The 21,191-nt window shown below is 41.5% G+C and overlaps 1 protein-coding gene across 1 annotated transcript in view; it reads left to right on the top strand.

Annotated features, from left to right (window-relative positions):
• Positions 1–21,191, top strand: part of ITFG1 (integrin alpha FG-GAP repeat containing 1) — a 112,487-nt gene that overhangs the window by 56,731 nt on the left and 34,565 nt on the right. Inside the window, exons 9-12 of the mRNA XM_006908739.2 lie at positions 5,379–5,473; positions 7,687–7,859; positions 18,010–18,160; positions 19,557–19,665. Of these exons, the coding sequence (XP_006908801.1) occupies positions 5,379–5,473; positions 7,687–7,859; positions 18,010–18,160; positions 19,557–19,665 (528 nt within the window). The remainder of the gene's footprint in view (positions 1–5,378; positions 5,474–7,686; positions 7,860–18,009; positions 18,161–19,556; positions 19,666–21,191) is intronic.

Below are 21,191 nucleotides of genomic sequence, written 5' to 3'. Positions count from 1 at the left end.
TTTTAATTAATGGAGTCGGAAGAGTTCATCGATGCGGCTCCACGTTCTTCATCGCAGCTAGCCCTCAAGACGTGATCGCTCACGGACTTGGGTGGTGATGGGGAAGACTCGGGGGTCATCTGAAAGGTCGTTCAAATCCTTCTCCCAACTGTTTTCGTGTTCGTCAACCAACACTACAGATTGGATACAAAAGCAGTGTGGAGATCGCTTTTTCTGTTAAGTCGGATGTACCCCTCTTCTTGCAAAACGTTTTTGTTTTAGAAAATAGTTAATGTTCCTGAAAATGTTATTTGTGTTTAGGTTTGATAGGTTTGTGATTTTTTTTTAACTTAATATGTATTGAAGTATCTCTTGGTCTTAATTTCTAATATGATAAATACCCATAGATATGACCCACATAAGCGCTTGTTGGGGTCTTCAGTTTTTAAGAGTATAAAAGATTCTTGAGACTAAAAAGTTTGAGAACCACTCCTCTTTGGAGATTAAAATGAAAAAATTATGTTTGTGTGACCATTGAAACGGTAATTTCCACTTTAGGAATTTATACTTTGATATAATTTCACAAAGATGAAATAATATATGTCAGAATTATTCACTGTTGGATCGTTTGGATTATCAAAGATTGGAAACAATGCAATGTTTGCTCATCAGTGAGGATTGGTTATTTTAAGAGATACTATATTCATTCAGTGTGATGCTCCGTTATATGTGGAGCAGATGTAAATTTATCAGTCTCAAAGATATATTAAATCAGAAAGTCAAGGTGCCAAAAACAAGTGGAGTACTCTATCGTTTGTGCAGGATTATATGTGTGTGTGTGTGTGTGTGTGTGTTATATATGTATATATACGTATACGTATATGTATGTATATATACGTATACATATATACGTATATATACACGTATATGTATGTATACATACGTATACATATACATATATACATGTATATGTATATATGTTATATGTACAAGTTATATATGTGTGTGTATATGTGTGTGTGTGTGTGTGTGTGTGTGTGCGTGTGTATATGTTATATGTACTAGTTAACCCCTGAACAATGCGGGGTTAGGGCACCAACTCCACCCTCCCATGCGGTCAGAAATTCACGTATAACTTTTGACTCCCCACTTGGCCCTTGGTATCCACCGGGGGTTGGTTCCAGAACCCCCTTGGGTACAAAATCCGGGGATGATCAAGTCCCTCATATAGAATGGCAGGGATCACTGCGGGCCCTCTGCATCATAGAATATTGATTAAGATCCGTGGATGCAAACCCTGGTCTGCAGAGGGCCAGCTGTGTGTTTACGGGGTAGGACCCACGTCCTGCAAGTGGACCCGCCACCGTGGCTGCCACTAAGGAGGGGAGCTGGGAGCTGGGGCACGCAGAATATGTCTCGAACAGCTCTAAAAATACAAAGATCCTGTTCCTCAGGTATCTTAGTACTTTAAAAATTTATTTTTCAGTTTCTTTCCCAAAATTAGATGGTTAATTATTTATTACGAGCTAAGCCAAGTTAAAAATCCATATCTAACTAGTCTTTCCATTACGTTAAAATCTCCACACCTCTCATGGAGTGGCAAGACAGTCACACGAAACCACTGTTTTACGTAACGGTCATTGTTTTGTCCCCCTGGTGAAGTGACCTATCCAGAAGACACAAGAATTTGCAGATGACCTGGAGTCAAGCCCAAGAGGCTGAAGCACAGCTCCTGAGAAAGGCACACAGGTCTGAGTCCTGACGGGGCAGTGCCATTTGATTAACAAGGAAGTTATTGCTAAACGGAGGAGCATGATCAGGGCAAGTAGGGGTACGTAATGGCACCCTGGCATCCGTGGGAGACCCCACGCCTCACCGCACGTGCGTGCGTTTTCATAAGAGGGCTTATGAAAACGAGGCTGCGTGCTCCCCGCAGAGGTCCTGCCTCACGCATCGGATCTGGACGGGGGCCCCAGGATTCACATTTCTTACAAGCTCCCCGTGATGCTGAGGCCGGGGCACCGGGGACCACATTTGGGAATCACTGCGTTAGAGAAACTGTGGATCGTCAGGTTGGCCAGGGAGTCCGGGGCCGGAACAGTGAGCTGTAATTTACTCAAACGATAACCACAGATGAGCTCACTTCATGAGACCGAAAGTATTACGAACGTTCAAGAGGCTCAGTAATATACGTGTGACCCATTCTTCTGTGTGTCCTTTGTCTCCTGCTTAATTAAACAGAAAAATTATTATGCAGAAATTCATTGTAATCCATTTTTATGAGAACAATAACTTTTAGTGTCCTCTTGGTTTTAAAATTAAAATTTTTCAGAAAAGCAGTTTGAATCATTAAATCTATTTCAGGAACATTAGCTGCTTTAGAGAAGAATTTTATTTGAAATCTGGCGTGAGGTTAGCATCACACGACTCGTGTGCACTTCAGTCTCTAGTGATGAGCCGCTCCGAGGGCCGGTTTTCACACCGCGGGTCATAAAGTGAGTTCATCAAAATGTCATCCCTTCTGTTCTCATTCCTGTCTAGTCTTCAGGAAGGAACGTAGCCTTCAGGAGAACTTGCCAGACGCCTTCCTCAGGTCCCGGGAGGAAGGCAGTCGGGGGTCGTGGTTCCTGTGACTTCGTCACACGTGGGGCCTGCCTCACAGTCCGGGGCCCCTCCCAGTCTGCTCACAAAGTCTCAGCACTTCGCAGAGAATTCACGTAACAAATCCTAGTCCCTAGCCTTGTGCCTCTGATTCATGCGAAACTTATTTTTTTGAAACTACTTTCTTTCTTAAGCATAATAACTTACTAAAAAGAAAAACATTCCTTTGTGTGAGTTTAAAAAAAAAGATATGCAGATTATAAAAGACAAAGACTGGAACAATTCTAGATTAAAGGATGCTAAAGGTAAATAGCAGCTAAATGCAATTTCTGCCCCTCTCCTGGGCCCTGTGCTACGGGGCAGAAACACTGGGGCGTTATTAGGTCGCTGGGCGAAGTCGGAACGTAGATGGTGCATCGGATAAAAGTGCTAATCTGTGCGAAGCGGTGAAGTGTGCTATGGTTATGTCAGAGACCATGCCCGAGCCTAGGAAATACACACTCACGTGTTTAGGGGTGAAGGGCCGCAAGTTACGCGATTCCATACCTGGTTCAGAAAGGAGACTGATGTCGCAGGCCACACAAATGATGACACAGTTGCGGGGAAATGTTAACACGGGGCACATCTAGTTAGGAGCTGACAGGCATCCCTTGTACTGTTTTTATTATTGTACTTTTAAGTTTAAATTATTTTCAAATAAAAGTTTAAAAAAACATGCAGAAAGGTGAAACATGTAAGATATAAAAGTTTTTTTAAGAGAGAAATTCGGGGGGTTATGAAGTTGGAGTCTCAGAAAGCTTTTCTCTCATTTCCCTTAAATATCAAAAAATAGCACGTAGAGGCAGCACATCTATTTCAGGAACATTAGCTGCTTTAGAGAAGAATCAAAAGATAGCACGTAGAGGCAGCACGAGAAACATGGTCTCTGATCGAGTTCTAGATTTCTGTAGATACCTATAAAATATTGCTGATAATTTATACTAAAAGGCGGGGTTATGATGTTATCAGGTGAGTTAGTTGTATGGTTATTAGATGGTCATTTGCCAGCATTAAATATCGGCTAAGTCATGGTGAAAATACTCATGGGAAATAGGAAACTTCTTGGAAGAAAGAGAAGCTGGTCCCTTCTCCCCTAAGGTCCAAACTAAAAGAAACTAGTTTGAATCATGATCTAATCTTTTGCCACTGGGGAAAAAATGAAGGGCAGAGACTTAGTAACGTTTCTCTAATTGGTCCCCCATTAATTTGTAATAAAGTGGTTTGGTTTTTAATGAAATCTGTACTATTACTAGAGCCAGCTTATAAATCACATTTTTGCATTTAATTCATTCTTACTTGACTAGCTCTTTTTTATTTATTTTTTTTAACCGTGATAAATGTTTATGGCCTCAGAAAGCCCTCTCCTTTCCAAGTTTTCCTGCCTAGAGTTCCATCTCTCAACTTCTTTCTCAGGAATCCACTTTCCATTATTATTCCAACAATTGTATTTAATGGTATCACAGACATCAATCATGAGAATCTGAAGTAATTAGCCCATGAAATTAAATGAAAGAAATTCATTTTTCACTAGGCCATGCCCTTTTCTTTTCCCAAGATTTTTTTTTTTCCCCTGACTTAATTTCTAGCGATTCCCTTACATCCTCGAGGTGGCCTCTTCGATATGTCCCCAGCTGTGGGCCTTCTTTTCAGCTAGACCTCAGGCGGTCCCCGTGCCGGTCATCGTGTGGCTTAGCTGTAGTTTTGCTGATCGTGAGAGGCGGCCTGCCCTGAGCCCGTGCCCCGCCTTCGCCTTCGCCTTGCTGAGGTCAGCTCCCTCCGCTAGGCTTCCGTCCCACTCGGCCTGAAGGTTTTTTTCCTTTCGAATACATTATTGGAGACTCGATGGGCGTATTATAGTTATATATCTCTCAGTAGGTAAGCCTACACCAGAAGGCCATCATTTGTCACCCTTCTATGTCCTTCTAAGCGAAGGCTCCACGGCAGGCACACGTGAAGTGAAACATTAAACCGGAGCAAATAAATCAGTGATTGAAGCAACAGAAATTCAGGCCCCACATCTAAAAGCTAAGGAACCACTCCGCTGTGAATGTCCTTGTCGATTTAGCTGTAGGACATCAGAATCTGTACACCCCACCAGGCGTGGGGCCGGCAGGTAGGAGGGACTGATTCCAAGCCCTCAGCAGCCTCATCTGGAGCAGTCTTTCTAGACACTGTGCGGCGTTTTAAAACCCAGTCCGTTGGAAATGACATCTGTATTCCCTTCATTTGCTTTTTTATTGATAAAAATTTATTGGCGCTTCTTAGAAGTCGGGGAGCTGAAATCTTTATAACTCTTGAAGTTCATGCTATACAAAAGACACTTTTAAAAAAGTATGTGTAAAGATAAGTTATGTGTGAAGACACATTTAAAATATGCCATATAATAATGGGTTACTGCTGACATGCTCCCGTGGCAGCAATGATAATTATGTAAATAAGTCAAAATTCCCATTTTTTTAATTGACTGTTTTTAACATTATCCAGCATGAAATGGGGTCTTTTTCCAGCATTGGATAAACAGTTAACCTCAGAAAAGTGAGCAACTTTAAAGAAGACACAGTCTAAGTAACAGGAAGCACAAGCACCAGAGTAATTTTTTAATTGAATCACGTTTATTCAAAGTCACGGGTCAAATTTCTCATTTTATCCAGGTTAACGTAGACTTTGAGCAAATAGGAAATTTAATCTGCCGTACAAGAACACTTTATATTGTGGCTGTTGATAGACTCTTGAGGGTTTTTTTGGGTTTTTTTTGGCAGATGGGGATGGACACATGGATCACTTACTCCCAGGCTGTGAAGATAAAAACTGCCAGAGAAGCACCATCTACTTAGCGGGATCCGGAACAAAGCAGGTATACCAGCTCGTTTTTTAATGTAAATAGAATTACGTTCTTGAAGAAAATCTTCAGGGGTCAGAAAAGATATCCAAAGAATCAGAACAGAGAGAAACCAAAAATACATTCTTGGCTTTCTCACTTTAACTTAGTGAACTGCATTTAAATCATTTTTTTTATTGGTTTATTAAGAGAGAAAGTACTGTTCTAATCATTTCCAGTGAAGAAAACCCATTCTTGATCCTGTAATTGAATGATCTGTTTTCATTTTATATGCTGGGAATACGGCAAGACACAATAACTATAATAAAGGGTTATATAGAGCATCTATTTTCAAGACTAATCTCGTTTTTATTTGCAGTATCTAGATCTATTTCATTCGCTCATGCTGACTTTTCCCCTGCAGCTCGTAGGTAAACAATTTAGTATCTGATAGTCACAGCCGAAGATTAATGTGGGAATGATAGATTATGACACTAAGAATTTCTCCGTATCGATAACACCGAAAGGAAACCAGTAATATAGCAGTACAGTTATTCAGTTTTATTTTCTATTTGGGGATAATGAATGTTAGAATAACACACTGACTTTTATAGCCCTTATGGGTAGGAAACATCACATTTTATACTAAGAGACTAAAGAAAACAAGTCTTTATACAGTCAGCATCCTAAAACCATTTAACTATGACACTTATAAGTTTTATTATCTTGAACTTTTTTTGACTCCGAATCACTGAAAACATTAGTCAAGTAACACCTCCTTATTGGTTCATGGGTGTAAGTAAACATGGGAATTATAGCCTGTCTTCAAGTGACAGACTCCTGTAAGAATATTTTCAAATTACACAGTCATCTCTCTCTGAGAAGATATATGTCACAGTTTTTTGGTGACTGTTAAAGATGTCACATTAATGAAAAATCTTTTCACAGTTTAGACCCTAATACATTTACCTTAACAGGAATACTTTATCCTCATTAATAAACTGTCAACCTCTTCAGAAATTTGTGATAACTTGGCATTTTGTGAAATTTCCCATCTTCCAAAACAAAACCAACTATTTTTTTTCAGACAAGTGAAGCATTTTGATGATTTTTTTTTTTTTTGCTTTACAAAAGATCGAAAAGTTGATTAAAGATGCAGACAAGTTCTTTAAAACAGCTCGTTTTCTGTAAATTTGTCTTTATCATTAAGCTATTTTTTTTTTCTTTTTTCCCCTCGCAAATTATGCTTTCTTTGGATAACCTAGAAAATGTTGAGGATACCCTGTGTACTAAATCTTTTTCAAGAAGCCATTTTTAATACAGTTTGTCATGCATCCATAGAAATGAGTCTCTTTTGCTTATAAGGAAAAAAACATCTTAGGTACATTTGGCCTCCTGCCATTTCAAGCCAGCCGTGCCCGCTTCTGCTTGGATGTCCCCAGGTGATGTGCCAGTATCCATACTCTGAGCTTATTACAGGCACATCGATAATTTTAAAGGTAGGATTTCTACTTTTAGATTTTTAGTTTGCATTAGATTATTAGAAGGGAAGATTCAGGCCTTCGGAAGAGACAGAATCCCAAAAGCTTATTTTGAAACCAACCTATTCTCTCTACTCATTATAATTAATATAGAAATAAAGATTTATTAAAAACATGCCTTTCAGCTCTTTTGGTGACCAAGCTCGTAATCGCGGGCAGGCAGGACTTGTCAGGGCTGGTATTGTCCAGAGAGACCCAGAGCTGCTTGGCTCTGAAGACGATGACAGAAGTCATCGTTATGTGTCGGAGGCACAGCAGGAGGACTGGGGAGTCTGTCATGTTCTAGCTTTCTTCTTGAACTGGTCTTGAAAGGACATCGGTATTAGATATTACAGTTCGCTCTAATTTTTAAAAATATTTACTCGAGGTTATTTTTTCACGAAACAAGTTTTTAAACGGGCAGTTCTCTGTGATTATTAACATCGTTTTAATCTAAGATCCTGTGACTCTCAAAAACCTTCTAAGGCCCTATGTGCCCATTCAGTGAAAGGTAACTAATGATAAATTTTAACAGGAACTGTTTTTTCCCCAGTGTATTGGTTACCTATTTATCAAAGTAAATTATAATATCCTATCTTATTCTAGAGATAAAGAACTTAAGATGATGCTTATCTTGAAGACTTGTAATGGATCATTTGTTTTGCAAATGGTGAATTTTTTTTTTCTAAAATAATTGTAAAATCTCATCTTTTTCTTCTTAATTCATAGTGGGTTCCAGTCCTGCAGGATTTCAGCAATAAGGGCACACTCTGGGGCTTTGTGCCATTCGTGCATGAACAGCGACCAACCGAAATACCGATTCCAATCACCCTTCGTATCGGAGACTACAACATGGACGGCTACCCAGATGCCCTGGCCATACTGAAGAATACTTCCGGAAGGTATGGAACTTAGGTGGGAAGCATTTGTCAGATATCGTCACTGCGTCACTTTTTAACTGAACAGCACCTAAACGTAGCACAGTCAGCTTCCCAGAAGGAATGCAACGAGCTCAGATTCTTATGTGGTTCCTGAACTTCTCCCAAATGCTTAGGCCACCTGTTGTTTTTGTTTCACACCTTTATTTTCTAAAGAACAGAAGTGAACGTCTAATATAAAATAAAAAGCATATTTTTCATTCAACAAAACTTGATCTTTAATAAGGTCAACATATTTAATGAGTAAATGACCCAGTTGTGTTTTGAGACCGAAGACCATGGGGTGGGAGCTGAGCGTAGGCCACGGTCTCAGTCCAGGCACCTACCACCTGTACGACCTCGAGCAGATTGCTTAAACTCCTCATCCGTAAAATGAGGGGAGCCATTGTTCCTCTGTGGTGGAGCTGTAGTGAAGATCAAATGAGGTAAAAATAAATGAAGCAGTCACGTTGCTAAAGGAAGTAGAAAAAGAACAAACAAAACCCAAAATGAGTAGAAAAAAGGAAATGGTAAAGATTAGAGCAGAAATAAATGAGACAGAGACTAAAAAAAAAACAATAGAAAAGGTCAACGAAACTAAGAGCTGAAACTAAGAGCTGGTTCTTTGAAAAGATAAACAAAATAGACAAACCTCTAGCCACACTCATCAAGAAAAAAAGAGCAAGCCCAAATAAATAAAATCAGAAATGAAAGAGAAGCAATACCACAGAAATACAAAAGATTGTAGAGTACTTTGAACAATACACACCAACAACCTAGAAGAAATGGATAAATTTCTAAAAGCATAAAATCTTCCAAGACTGCATCAGGGAGAAACAAAAAATCTGAATAGAGCTGTTACTAGAAACAATTGAATCAGTCATCAAAAAAACTCCCGAAAAACCAAAGTTCAGACAGCTTCCCAGGTGAGTTCCACCAAACATTCGAGGAAGAATTAATACCTGTTCTCAAACTAGTCCACGAAATTGAAGAGAAGGGAAAGTTTTCAAATTCATTCTTCAAGGCCAATATTACCCTAATACCAAAACCAGAGAGAGACACTACAAAAGAAAAAAAAAATTTACACGCCAGTATTCCAGATGAACATAGATGCAGAAATCCTCAAAAAAAATATGCAGAACAAATTCAGCAGAATACTTAAAGGATCATACATTATGACCATGTGGGATTTATTCCAGCGATGCAAGGATGGTTTAATACCCGCAAACCAAACAGCAGGATACACCACATAAACGGAATAAAAATCGTGAGATCATCTCACTAGACACAGAAAAAGCATTAGAAAAATTCAGCATCTCTCTATGATAAAAACTTAGCAACATGAATGTAGAAGGAACATACCTCATATATGACAGACCCACAGCTAACATGGTATTCACTGGTAGAAAGTGCAAGAACAGGACAAGGATGCCCACTGCCACCGCTGTTATCCAGGATAGTATCAGAAGCCCTAGCCTCAGCGATCACAAGAGAAGGAAATACAGGGTACCCATGTTGGATGGGAACAAGTAAAACTGCCACTATTTGCAGATGATATGATAACTATATATAGAAAGCCCTAAAGAGTCTGCCAGAAAACCGAGGTAATAAATGAATACAGTAAAGTTGCAGGATGCAGAATCAGGATGCAAAAATCTATTGTTTCTGTACATAATAACAGACTATCAAAACAGAAATTAAGAAAACAGTCCCATTTATAAATAATCGCCTCGATAAGAATAAAATACCTAGGAATAAATGTAACCAAGAAGACGAAAGACCCGAACATTAAAAACTGTAAGGCGTCGTTGAAGGAAATCGAAGGCATAAGTAAATGGAAGGATACACCATTCTCACAGACGGGAAGAATTAATATCGTTAAAATGTCCATCTGCAGATTCTGCATGATCCCTATCAAACACCAATGGCGTTTTTCACAAAATTAGGACAAATAATCCTAAAATTTACATGGAACCAAAAAGACAGTATCAGGAAATAAGGAGAGGAACACATACGAATAAATATTTGCTATAAAGTTGAAACAAACTTCTTCTGCCTTATTTATTATATACAATTTTGTGATATACTTTAAAAGTGATCTATTTGCCTCAAATAATCTTACTGATTATAGGCAGTTCTGAGCTTGAACTGGAAACATAAGTTCCCACCCAAATCTGAAATAATAAATACGCTTGCATATCACACAGCCTTCTCCTTACAGCATAAGAAATTCAGATAACACATTCTTCAAACCAGTTTTGTTACTGGTGTGTTTTATGTGTTTGTACTGATTCTTCAGATTCCACGGTGTATTTTGTACGACAGCACGTCCGAATTTGGTGTGGCCCCAGTTCAGCGGCTCACTAGCCACACGTGACCTGGTGTCCACCGCCTTAGGCAGCGCGGGTTTGCACTGAGTCATCTCAGTCTCCACAGACTGGAAACTCAAATTCGTGGTTCTAAGTCCAATTTTATTTGGTATTACCATTTAAAAATGATATATGAAAATGCCCTATCTGATTTTCTCTTTAAGTTTCCAGGTATTATGCTCATTGTAAGTATATTTCTAGATTTACTATTTATAATTGGGAAATACCAATGCATGGATTAGATATATTTCTAATAAAATAAGCAAACTGGTTTTAACATAATTTTGAGTCACTTATGGCCTGTGTAGCTCGATTGAATATAGAATCTAGAATGTTCTCTATGTGAGCATGTGTAAGCTACCACAGTGTCAATGATAACCACCGGCACTCAGTCAGCTCTTCTCATGTGACAGAGAATACAATAGGCATGATTATATTCATTTTAATATTACAAATGTGTCCATAGACTACACACAGATTATCTTATATGCAGCATAAGCTTTCTTGACCTTATTTTGGTAATACTGATATATCCTATGGTAATGAAAATATTTTTCTGTAATTTATTATTAAAGTTTAAAATTTTTCCTTTTCACATACAGTCTTTCCATCTACCAAAACTTATTTTTGTGTATCGCATCAAAGGGATCTAATTATATTCTTTTTTTTGTCTTGGATAATAAATTGTTCCCTTATTGAGTAGTCTGTTGTTTTCCCCACTGATCGTAATGCCACTTTGTCATATGCCAAGTTTACGTCCGTGGTCCTATTGCTGTGCCTTCTGTTCTGATGTCTCACCTTGTTTGCCAGTCTCTGTACTAGTTCTACGTTGCATTAATTATTGTAGTTCTAACATAAGTGTTGATATATGAGAAAAAAACCTTCCTGTGTAATTTTTTTCTTTAGAATTCTCTTGACTATTTTTGTCCCTTTGATCATCCACATAAATTTTAGAATTAATTTTCCTTATTTGACCAAAAAAAAATCTCTGTTGGGCCTTTGATTGATTTGATTACTTTGTATTTATGAGAAGCTGGCTTATTTGTGTTGTTGAATCTTCCAGCCCATAACACTTATTCATATTTTTAAAACATTCTTTAGTCATGTTTTGCCATTATCTTCAGAAAACTCCTACACATCTTTCATTAGATTACTCCTTGATAACTTAGAAATTTCATTGTTACTGTGAATGAGATTTTTTAAATTAGTTTTCTAATGATTATTATTGGTATGTGAGATGAGAATTGAATTTTTGGTACATGGATCTTGTATTCGCCAATATAGTTTTACTCTCATTATAATAGTTTGTATATACTCTTGACTGTCCCTTGTGTATACAGTCACTTCATTTGGAAAAGAGGATAGTTAGGGCTCTCGCTGAACGACTGTCCCTTCTCTCTTCTCCTTTCCTGGTCTTGTCGCATAGGCAGTGCCTCCATGGCAGGGGTGGGTGGGAGAGGAGCTCTCTGGTGTCATTGACTGGGGGTTCGTGACCATTCATGTTCTTACTCAGATGAGTCGTTTATTTTTAATACGTAACAGAAGCTGTCATGACTTAATAGAATACAAATACGGCATTGTAAGTTTAATAGAATTTATGTTTTTCGAACAAACAAATTATAGAAATCTATAAAGTACAAATAAAACAGTACATTAAAATCATCTATAATCCCATCACCCAGAGATGATCTCTTTGCATTTTGGTATACGGCAGAATACAATTCAGGTTTTAAAATCAGTCTAAAAGTGGCAAAATTACTCTTAAAAATCCATTAAATCACCCATAAGTTAAAATACGTGTGGATCCCTATGCATATAATATATACTGTAAAATGAAAAAGAATACACAAGAAAATGCAACTCCCTAGGATTTTTATTACACTTCTAGAGTTAATGAACAACAGAGTGTGCCAGGCATTATACATAGAGTTGAATTTAGGACATTATTTAGGATCAACTCCAGTGTGAACACGATTTCACCTTACCAACGTGAGCACCTATGCTTGTGTAAGATGCTCGAAAATGTACCATAACTTATAAATACTTATGATCGTGTGTTTTCTTGCTAGTTTTTGTTTAGTCTCATAACTGGCATTTCGAAAACGGTGCCCTTCGTCATACAGAAACAGCAGTTGAAGAAATGTGATGTCAAGGGAGGCCTGGGATTCTCGCGTTCCAAGAAAACCCATGTATTATTTATTCCGAGTCTTCAGGAAGTAGACAACCAAAGTCAACTAAACACAGCAGAATACATGTGGGGGATTTAGCAAATGGTTTACGAACATGAAGAGAAACTGTTAAAATAACAGAACTCTGAGGCACGAAATCCACGTTAGCCAAGCCTTTCAAACGCTATCGTTCATGGGTTTTAGAAACTGCTCCCCCACCCCACACCCCGTCCGAATAAGTGAAGATCAGGAATCAAGCGGAATACGAGAGTGACAGCAGCGCGGAGCTGTCACTTTCCACGTGCCGCGGAGGTGGAGGGGGTCGGCAGTGTGCAGCAGAACCGCGCAGGCCGCCGGACTTGGACCTCTTGGGCATTTTAGCCGGAGCATTTAAACAGACTCCGAGCTCGTTTCTCGCAGGACGGAGGTTGGGCTCATGGTCTTACCCACTGTAATCTCAGTCTCTGTACCTTCAACAACTTATTGTTCACAAGAACATCCTAACTTGGGAGTCACAGCTTATTAGCGATATTTTCAATAAATTTTCATTATCACAGGCATGCCATTACTTGACAGTTTTAAAGCCATAATTATCCCAAGAACTGAGAATTTTGTCTCACTTTCAAGTAATGGTAAAAAGTAACTGGATGATCAGCTTAGATCTTAATTTGGGTCACTTGGGGTCACTCAAGGCCAAGAAAGACCTGAAGGAAAAAGTTTTAAGTTTTATAGAAGCACTAATTGTGTTACATCTGCTTTTTCTTTTCAGAGTTTTAGTTAATTATCTAAATGTGTTGTCCTCTGCTTAATAAAGGGTTTAATAGGTGATTGTGTATACATTCCTGGCTTAATCTTTTTTTAATGCATTTTCGCTGATGGGATAATGCCCTTTTCCTAAAGTGTATAATTATCTTAACTCAGCATGTTGTCAAGCTTTTCCTGAGAAGATAAAATTGAAACTTAATGTGGTTCTTTTGCCTCACCGGTATCAAGTACATAAGATTTCTTACCTTTCATGAACTAACGTCTTTCATAGAAGCCGGTTTTGTTTTGTTTTGTTTTCATAGAAGCTGTGGTTTTAGAATATGGTGTAAACAAAATATAGCTAGTGACAGAACAGTTTGTATTTCTCGATTGAATGTCATGGGTATCCCCAACTGTAAGTGAATATGACTGACATTTATCTAAAAATAACATCTACAGATGAATCGGTTGCCCAGAGGACTCACCGGTGAGAGTAGACATTTCTTCAGTAATATTTAAAACGCTTTAGAAATTCTTCTATAGGAATTGCCTATATTCGGAGTGACTGCATAACTCAAAAAAAATCACATAAGATGTCCCATTTAGCTAACATTCACATACTCAAAAACAATATTCATTTCTAATATCGAATGACACAGTGTCTCTCCATCACAGTAAGATATGTATTTTTCATCCTTCCGAGCTGTTGTTTTGCAGGGTTTTTGATCTTTTTATCTGTCACCCGAGGATCCTCCACAAGGTAGAATATTCAGCTGTTGACTTTTTCCTGTATTTCTTCCTTTGGCTGTTTCATTCAGATTCATAACACAAGTTGTCTTAACTCCCAGGTGAATAACGCCCAGGTTTTCCCTCGGCTTCCTTTCCCCGGCTTCCCTGCCCTGTGGTTGTCCCTCCTGTACCACCCTCTCTCGCGACGTGTTCTGCAGGCCGCTCCTCTCCCGTCACAGCTGCCACCTCCCCAGTTCACATCGTTTCTGCTTCCCCGGAGTCGGTCTGACACTTCCCCCGCCGACTGCTCCGACACCCTCTGCTTTTCCGTTCCTCCGCTGAGCACAGGATCTCGTTGCATCAACGGTCCCCCTCTGCTTCGCCGTCAGAATCTGCTCATTCCACCCTCTTTTCTCCCAGTCGTTATATAAATACTGTATGTGCAAGTCTCCCCAAACCTAAAAAAAATGTGTTCATGACTCTGGACAGCTGTCTCTACTTTATTACCTCCCATTCACCGCCCCCCGCCACCCACTCCCCTAGTCTGGCCGCAGCCCACAATCAGCGACTTCTGATGACAGATCCGGTGGACACCCTCGGTCTTCCGGTCACCAGGTTCTTGCCGGCCTTTGGCTGCTGCTCACTCACCCCTAAGACCCTCCTGTTCTCTGTACCCTCTCTAACTGCCTGCACATCTCCTCTGGGGACGCCTCTTCGTCTGGCCGTCGCAGGGATTGGCGCTTCTGAGGGTTCCGCTCTCAGCCCTTCGTTCTCACGCTCATGGTCTTCATCGGCTTTGGCCATTTTAACTGCCATTTACAGGCTGAGGACTTTCCAATCCCTGTGTCAGGGATTTGCCTGCCCGGTGAGCCTTCCCTGGACGCCGCGCCTATGGCACCCAAACCCGAAAGTGTCTCCTCTTCCGTCCGCCCGTCCTTAGCGTGCCACACGTCGCAGGGTGGCACCGTGGCTCATGCAGCCAGTCACCGGAAATGCGGAAGTCACGCCTCATTTCCCCATCTGTTTCATCACTTCCTGTCTCCCTCTCCTCTTCGCCAGTTCACCAGTGCAGCTGCCGGGACTAACTAAACAGGAACGCGTGTGCTTTCTAACCGGTCCTCGTTCCTCCCGCACGAGCGCTGTGTAAGCTGTGTGTCCACGACTTAAAGTCTGAATGTCCCGATGATGCCATGACCCAGCCAACAAGTAACATGACCATTGTATTTCGGTTTACATAATAAACACAGATAAGATAATACCTGGAAAGAAAATGTAGTGGCCACCAAATTAGCCAATTTAATAAGGAACACCTTTGAATGAAGGTAAAACATGAAAAAACTCTTTTCTAACTACTTGTTTGCAGGAACCTTTAGCGTTCAGTGTGCACCCTAATGAGTTTTGCCTTTCACTTGGCCTTGGTCTACAAAAGGTGCTACTTCCTCCTCTCGTTCAAGAAACACTGGATCCCACCTCACAGATGCTGTCTGGAGAATAAATGTGTCGCTTTTGCCTAGAGCGCGAGCGAACCTTGTTCTGAATGTCAAGTGTATCACTTTGAACGTTTCTCGTCAGTAATCCGTATAACAGAAACATTTCAATAGCTTTTAGTATTTCAAAGTGTATGTTTTATTTTGTTACATCACGTTAGCTGAGGATTTTGCATTTACCCATAGCCGGCAGCATAGGTGTCCGAGCAGCAATTCAAAAAAATTTTTTTTGTCTTATGTTTTCAGAAAATTCCTCATGGGCTTATTTGTGTTCCTCCTTAATTCGTTTTTCTTCTGTGCCTAGAACTGCCTTCCTGGGGTTTAGGCAGAACGACACATGTCCCCCAGTAGAAGCTCGCCTCCTCCAGTGAGCCAGGCTGATAATGACACTGGGGAATTACGAGGGAGAGAGCTAAGGACAATGACAGTCTAGACGAGCAGAACTCACCGGAGATGGAAACGACTGAAGTGGACACATGAGCTCTGAGAGCAGCCAGGGAGAAAATCAAACTCCACGTTAAATGACCCGTCAGCTCCCTCTCTTAATGAGAACCAAGACAGATGCACGGGACATATTCGCAACCCAGAGCAGCCCAGACTTCGTCAGGGGCTCGCGTGTTGAGGAAGAACACCGATTTGAATAGCCTTAGAAGAGAAATTAAAACCAGCCTCAGAAGGTGACACGCCAGTTGTGCGAGTATCGCCCCTTTCGGAGAAGAGCCGTTTGATCGTGCGCTGGACGTGCCATGTCGCTTGAACGTTTCCCATGGGTTTTTTTAATGGGTTCACATCACCTGCGGTTACTTACGTCTCTTTATTAACAGCTTTATGGCGACATCATTCACCCAGCGTACGGCTCGCTCGCCACGCACAGTCCGGTGGCTTTTCCCCGCAGTGCTGCGCATCCGGCACCACAGTTCATTACGGAACATTTTCACCGCCCTAAAAAGACGCCCCAGTCACCCTGGCCATCTTGCCATCTTGCCAGCCCTAGAAAACCACTCTTTCTCTCTATATGTGTATCATTTTCCTATTCTGGACACGTCGCATGAATGCAGCGACGTAGCACACGGTGCTCCATGGCGGGCCCACTTGACTCGGGTCTGGGTTCGAGCGGTGGTCTGTGTCGTCGGGACTTCGTCGTCGAATAGCGGCATCCCACCGTGCGGACGTGGCACACTTTATTCATTCATCGGTTGGTGGATATTTTGCATTTCTACTTTTTGGCTATTATAAATAATACTGCTGTGAACATTCATATACAAGTTTTCGTGTGGACATGTTTTTATTTTGCTTGAGCTACGCCTGGGAGTAGAACGTACTTAGGGATGGAAGATAAATAAATGTACTTAGGGATGGAAGTCTGTTCAACCATTTGACAAACTGTTTTCCAGGCCGTTTTCCAAAGCCGCTGCCCCATTGCCGTCTCCCTTCGGCTGTGTGCGAGGGTCCCCCTTCCCCCGGTCCTCACTGGAACTCGTTGTCACCTGTGCGTTTATCGTAGCCATACGGATAGGTTTGGAGTGTGTTCTCAGTGTGGTTCGCAGTTTCTCCATGGCTCACATTGAGCTATTGGCCATTCGTGGATAATTGTCTGGTTGGACAGTTTGCCCGTTTTAATTTAATTATTTGTCTTTCTATTATTGACTTGTATGTCTTCCTCGTCTATTTTCTAAAAAGGTTGTGTAGAATTAATATTCTTTCTTCTCTAATTCATCAGTGAAGCCATCTGGACCTGGAGTTTTTGGGGTTTTTTAAGAAGGTTTAAAAGTACAATTTCAGTCTGTGTTCTTGAGTGAGCTTTGGTAGTTTGTGATTTCCAAGGAATGTGTCCGTTTCATGTAACTTGTTAATTATATTGGCACAGACTTTTTCATAACATTCCCTTATTATTTAGTGTCAATAAAATCTGTAGTGATGTACTTCTCACTCCTCATATTTTTACCCAGTGTCTTCTCTCTTTGTAATGCTTTTAAATGGCCATTCTGGCTTGCAGGTTTATCAGTTTTATAATTAATCTTTGCAAAGAACCAGCTTTGGTTTCACTGATTTTCTCCGTTGTCTTTCTGTTTTCTACTTCATTGCTTTCCCGTGTGTTATTATTTCTTTTCTTCTGCTTGTTTCACATTTCATTTGCTCTTTTCTTTCCAGTTTCCTAAGGAAGAAACTGGGGTCATCGATTAAAGACCTTTCTTTTTTAATAAAGTGTTTAGTGTTATAAATTTTCCTCCAAATACTAATTCTGTGACACCACCAACCTTGATATGCTGTATCTTCATTTCCTTTCAGTTCAAAGTACTTTGTCACTTCCCGTTCGAGTCCTTTTACTCAGAGATTATTTAGTGGCATTCCATTTAATTTCCAAATATTTGGGGATTTCTCACGTATCTATTTTTTCCAGTTTCATGACACATGACTGACATTGACGGTGTGTCAGCGTAAGGTGCACAGCGGATGACTTTACGTATAATAGCGCGGTGTCGAGTACGTTAAGGTCCATCCGCACCCTCCATCTCCCATGATTCCCGTTTCTTGTCTTGTGGTGAGAACGGTAAAGGGCTAGGTCATCGCGGTTCCGGTACGGCATTAATGCGCGGTCACGTGGCGCGTCAGTAAATGCCCTCCCTCTGTCTTGCAGCAATCAGCAGGCCTTCTTGCTGGAGAACGTCCCTTGCAATAACGCGAGCTGCGAGGGGGCGCACCGGATGTTTAAAGTCTACTGGGAGCTGACTGACCTAAATCAGATCAGAGACGCCGTGGTCGCAACCTTCTTTGACATTTACGAAGACGTGAGTTCAGAGGCGTCCTGTGTGTCGGGGTCTAACCGCTGTCCGCCTCGGCTCACTTCCCCTTTACCCTGTTTGACCAGAAAATGTTGTTGAGATCATGAAAGCAGATGAGTTCATTAAAGAGAGCCCTTTGGAATGTCACGTGGCAGAGGGAACAAACTTGTTGACACCGCCGGTCGATCGGTACGGTGAAATGCGAAAACGCCTTCATGTCAGTCCGCGCGTGATCCCATGGAATCACGGGGCGGGCAGGGGCGCCAGCCGCAGAAGCACAGCCAGCGGGGGCCGCAGGAGAATGCGCTCGGTGCTCCCCTTTAACCTCACGAGCTCGAGGTGGCATCTGTTCCTGCAGATTCTCATGACTCTGCCTTCAGTGGCCAGGTGACCTTGTGAAGGGCGCTCAGGGCCCTGGTTTCTTCCTTTCTAATGTGAAAAGCCTTTTCACATCACCACTCAGAAAAATAATAAGTTCTAATAAAAATGCGTTCAATCTCAGAGTTAGTATGACACAGTATATCCTGCAAAATAACTTATTCTAAAACGTTAAAGGTCTCTCCAACCCTGTTTGCTTTTCGTATTGCTTTTTTCTACGAGCTGATTCTCAACTCTAGAATTATCGGGGTCTTGGTTTTCATGTCTCTTTGCTACCAAATCTCATGTTATTTCATTTTTTATTCACAGTTTTCAAGCATAAAGTAATCGGCAAAAATATCACAAAGGAAGTGATTACAAATCAATTTTTAATTTCTGTGCATGAAAACCATCATAAATGAAATTTCAAAGAATAAAATTTAAAATTGTTTTTAAAGCCGGGAAATAAATTTGCTATGAAAGAATCAAATGATTAATATTCTTAACATAAAAAGGGTTTATACAGACTGATATGCCCTCAAAAACTCTCAAGAAACAAAACGTAATCAATTTACAGAAAAATCACAAGTGGCTAACTTACGAAAAAAATACAGGAAACGAACAACCTTATCATCTAAGAATAAGCGGCATGGAAATTGAAATGACCTTCACCTTTTTTTTCCTCCAATAAAATTAGCAAAGCTTCCCCTTTCTTAGAGGGAAAAAAAGATAAGATGCAGTGGTAGCCAGGGAAGATAAAAAGGTACCCTCTTTTTCCGATTTTGGACATGATTTAGCAGTCCATATCATAGGCCTTTAAAAATTAATGCCGATATGACCGGAAGGAAATATACCAAAATGCCGTTATCTCCAGAGATTTTATTCGTGTTTTGTTATTCAAGGTTTTGTACATTTTTAATAGTATTTTTTGTTAAACGGGTTGAATAAATAAGGTTCACATTTCCCCGGTACGCGCGCCAAACATCTTCCTTATCTTCAGTCGGTCTGGTCGTTCGTTCTCAGCACCTCTGTTTGGTTTTTTCAGGGCATCTTGGACATCGTGGTACTCGGGAAAGGCTATGCGAAGAACGATTTTGCCATCCACGCATTAAAAAACAACTTCGAAGCAGACGCTTATTTCGTTAAAGTCATTGGTGAGTTTCTGAGTTACATGTTTTTTTATTAAGTATTAACATTTAATTTTGGATTCTTTCTCCGTGTCAACACACATGTCCCAAAGAGGAAGGACGCACTCCTCCCCTCCAAATCAGGGAATCAGCGTCCGCGTGCCACTGCCCGCGCGTAGCAGACGCTGTCCACGTGTCCCCAGCGGCACCGGCAGCGACCGCGTTCTGGTCCGGGTTCTGCGCAGGAGTACCAGCGCATTTAACCTCCGCGTTTGCAGCCGGAATTCCCGAACCTGGGCCAGTCCCTTTTCATGTCCTCCTTGTCCGTTTTAAAGGACACAGGCCTTGCTGCCCTGTTCCCCCGACCCCGACTCAGGCCATACATTCCTCGCGGTGGCAACTTTGACCGCCTGGCTGCCGTGGGTCTCCCTTAAGCCCCCTCCCCCGCCGTAACCGTGGCGATCCGTGGAGCCGGTTCCTGGTCAGACCCCTCCCCGCCCCCCTGGGCCACCACGCATCCGCCCGCATCGCGCTCGCAGAGACGCGCCCCATTTCCAGCATGGCCACTGCACTTTTCAGTTGGCATCGTGCTGGGAGAAAGATGTCTCCGTAAACGATCACTTCTTCCAGTGTTCAGGACACAGTCACTCGCTCACTAAGGCCCGAACTTCTCTTTTCAAGAAACGAGCTACTGACTAGCCGTGTCCCTGAGGTCGGCACGCGGCGAAGGCGGGGACATGTCCTTGGATTGGCATGTGTCGTGTTTTGGTGGAACGCTTCCTAGGGACGGAATGTGGAGTCAGAGGCACCGAGTGTCCTAGTTTAAGTTCTCGAGCGTCCCCACGTTTTCAGGCCCCCTGTGACTAACAGCACCAGGGAGCCACGGGCGGCGTATCGCACAGGAAAGGGTTCTCTCTCGTTACCTCCATGACACGCTGGGCAAATAACCCACAGTAAATGTCATTTGTTTCAAATACGTATGTTAACGTCAAATTAATCATTCTCTTTCAAAGTCTTTTCTCCGTTCAGTAAGATGGTTGTCGGCTTTGTCCTTAATTTGACTTTTGCCACTGCACTTTAAAGAAACTCTTTTCCCGACTCTGAAGCTTTCGGAAGAAGGCAGATTTCTTACTTAGCTCGTCTGAATGTGGCGTTTCGTGTGTGTGGACTGAAGGCTCAGCCTTCCAGACAGGGCGGGAGGCATGGAGAGGAAAACAGTTCAAGCGACAGAGAGACTAGTTTGTGTACCTTTAGGGCAGATTAAGCTCCCTCTGCACTCAGCAAATTCTTTCTTTTCTTTCTTTGTTGCCCCCATTTTGAGAAATAGTTGGCAATAGCTAGTTCTTTTATTCAAGCCTTTAAACTGCTTTTCTGCTGAAATCCTCTGTTTTGTACTCTTCAAGCCAGATGACCGCGTTTCTGCGCCTGGCACACGTTTGTCAGCTGCTGTGAGGCCCGTGACGCCGCTGCCTGCCATGCCCAGCGCGGCAGGGGCTCTTTCCTGGGGCAGAGGTTGCCCGTCACGTGACACGGAAGTAAACTAGGGGTTCCCT

Source organism: Pteropus alecto, unplaced genomic scaffold (genome assembly GCF_000325575.1).
Source record: "Pteropus alecto unplaced genomic scaffold, ASM32557v1 scaffold123, whole genome shotgun sequence".
NCBI lineage: Eukaryota > Metazoa > Chordata > Mammalia > Chiroptera > Pteropodidae > Pteropus > Pteropus alecto.
This window is presented reverse-complemented; position numbering and strand designations above follow the sequence as displayed.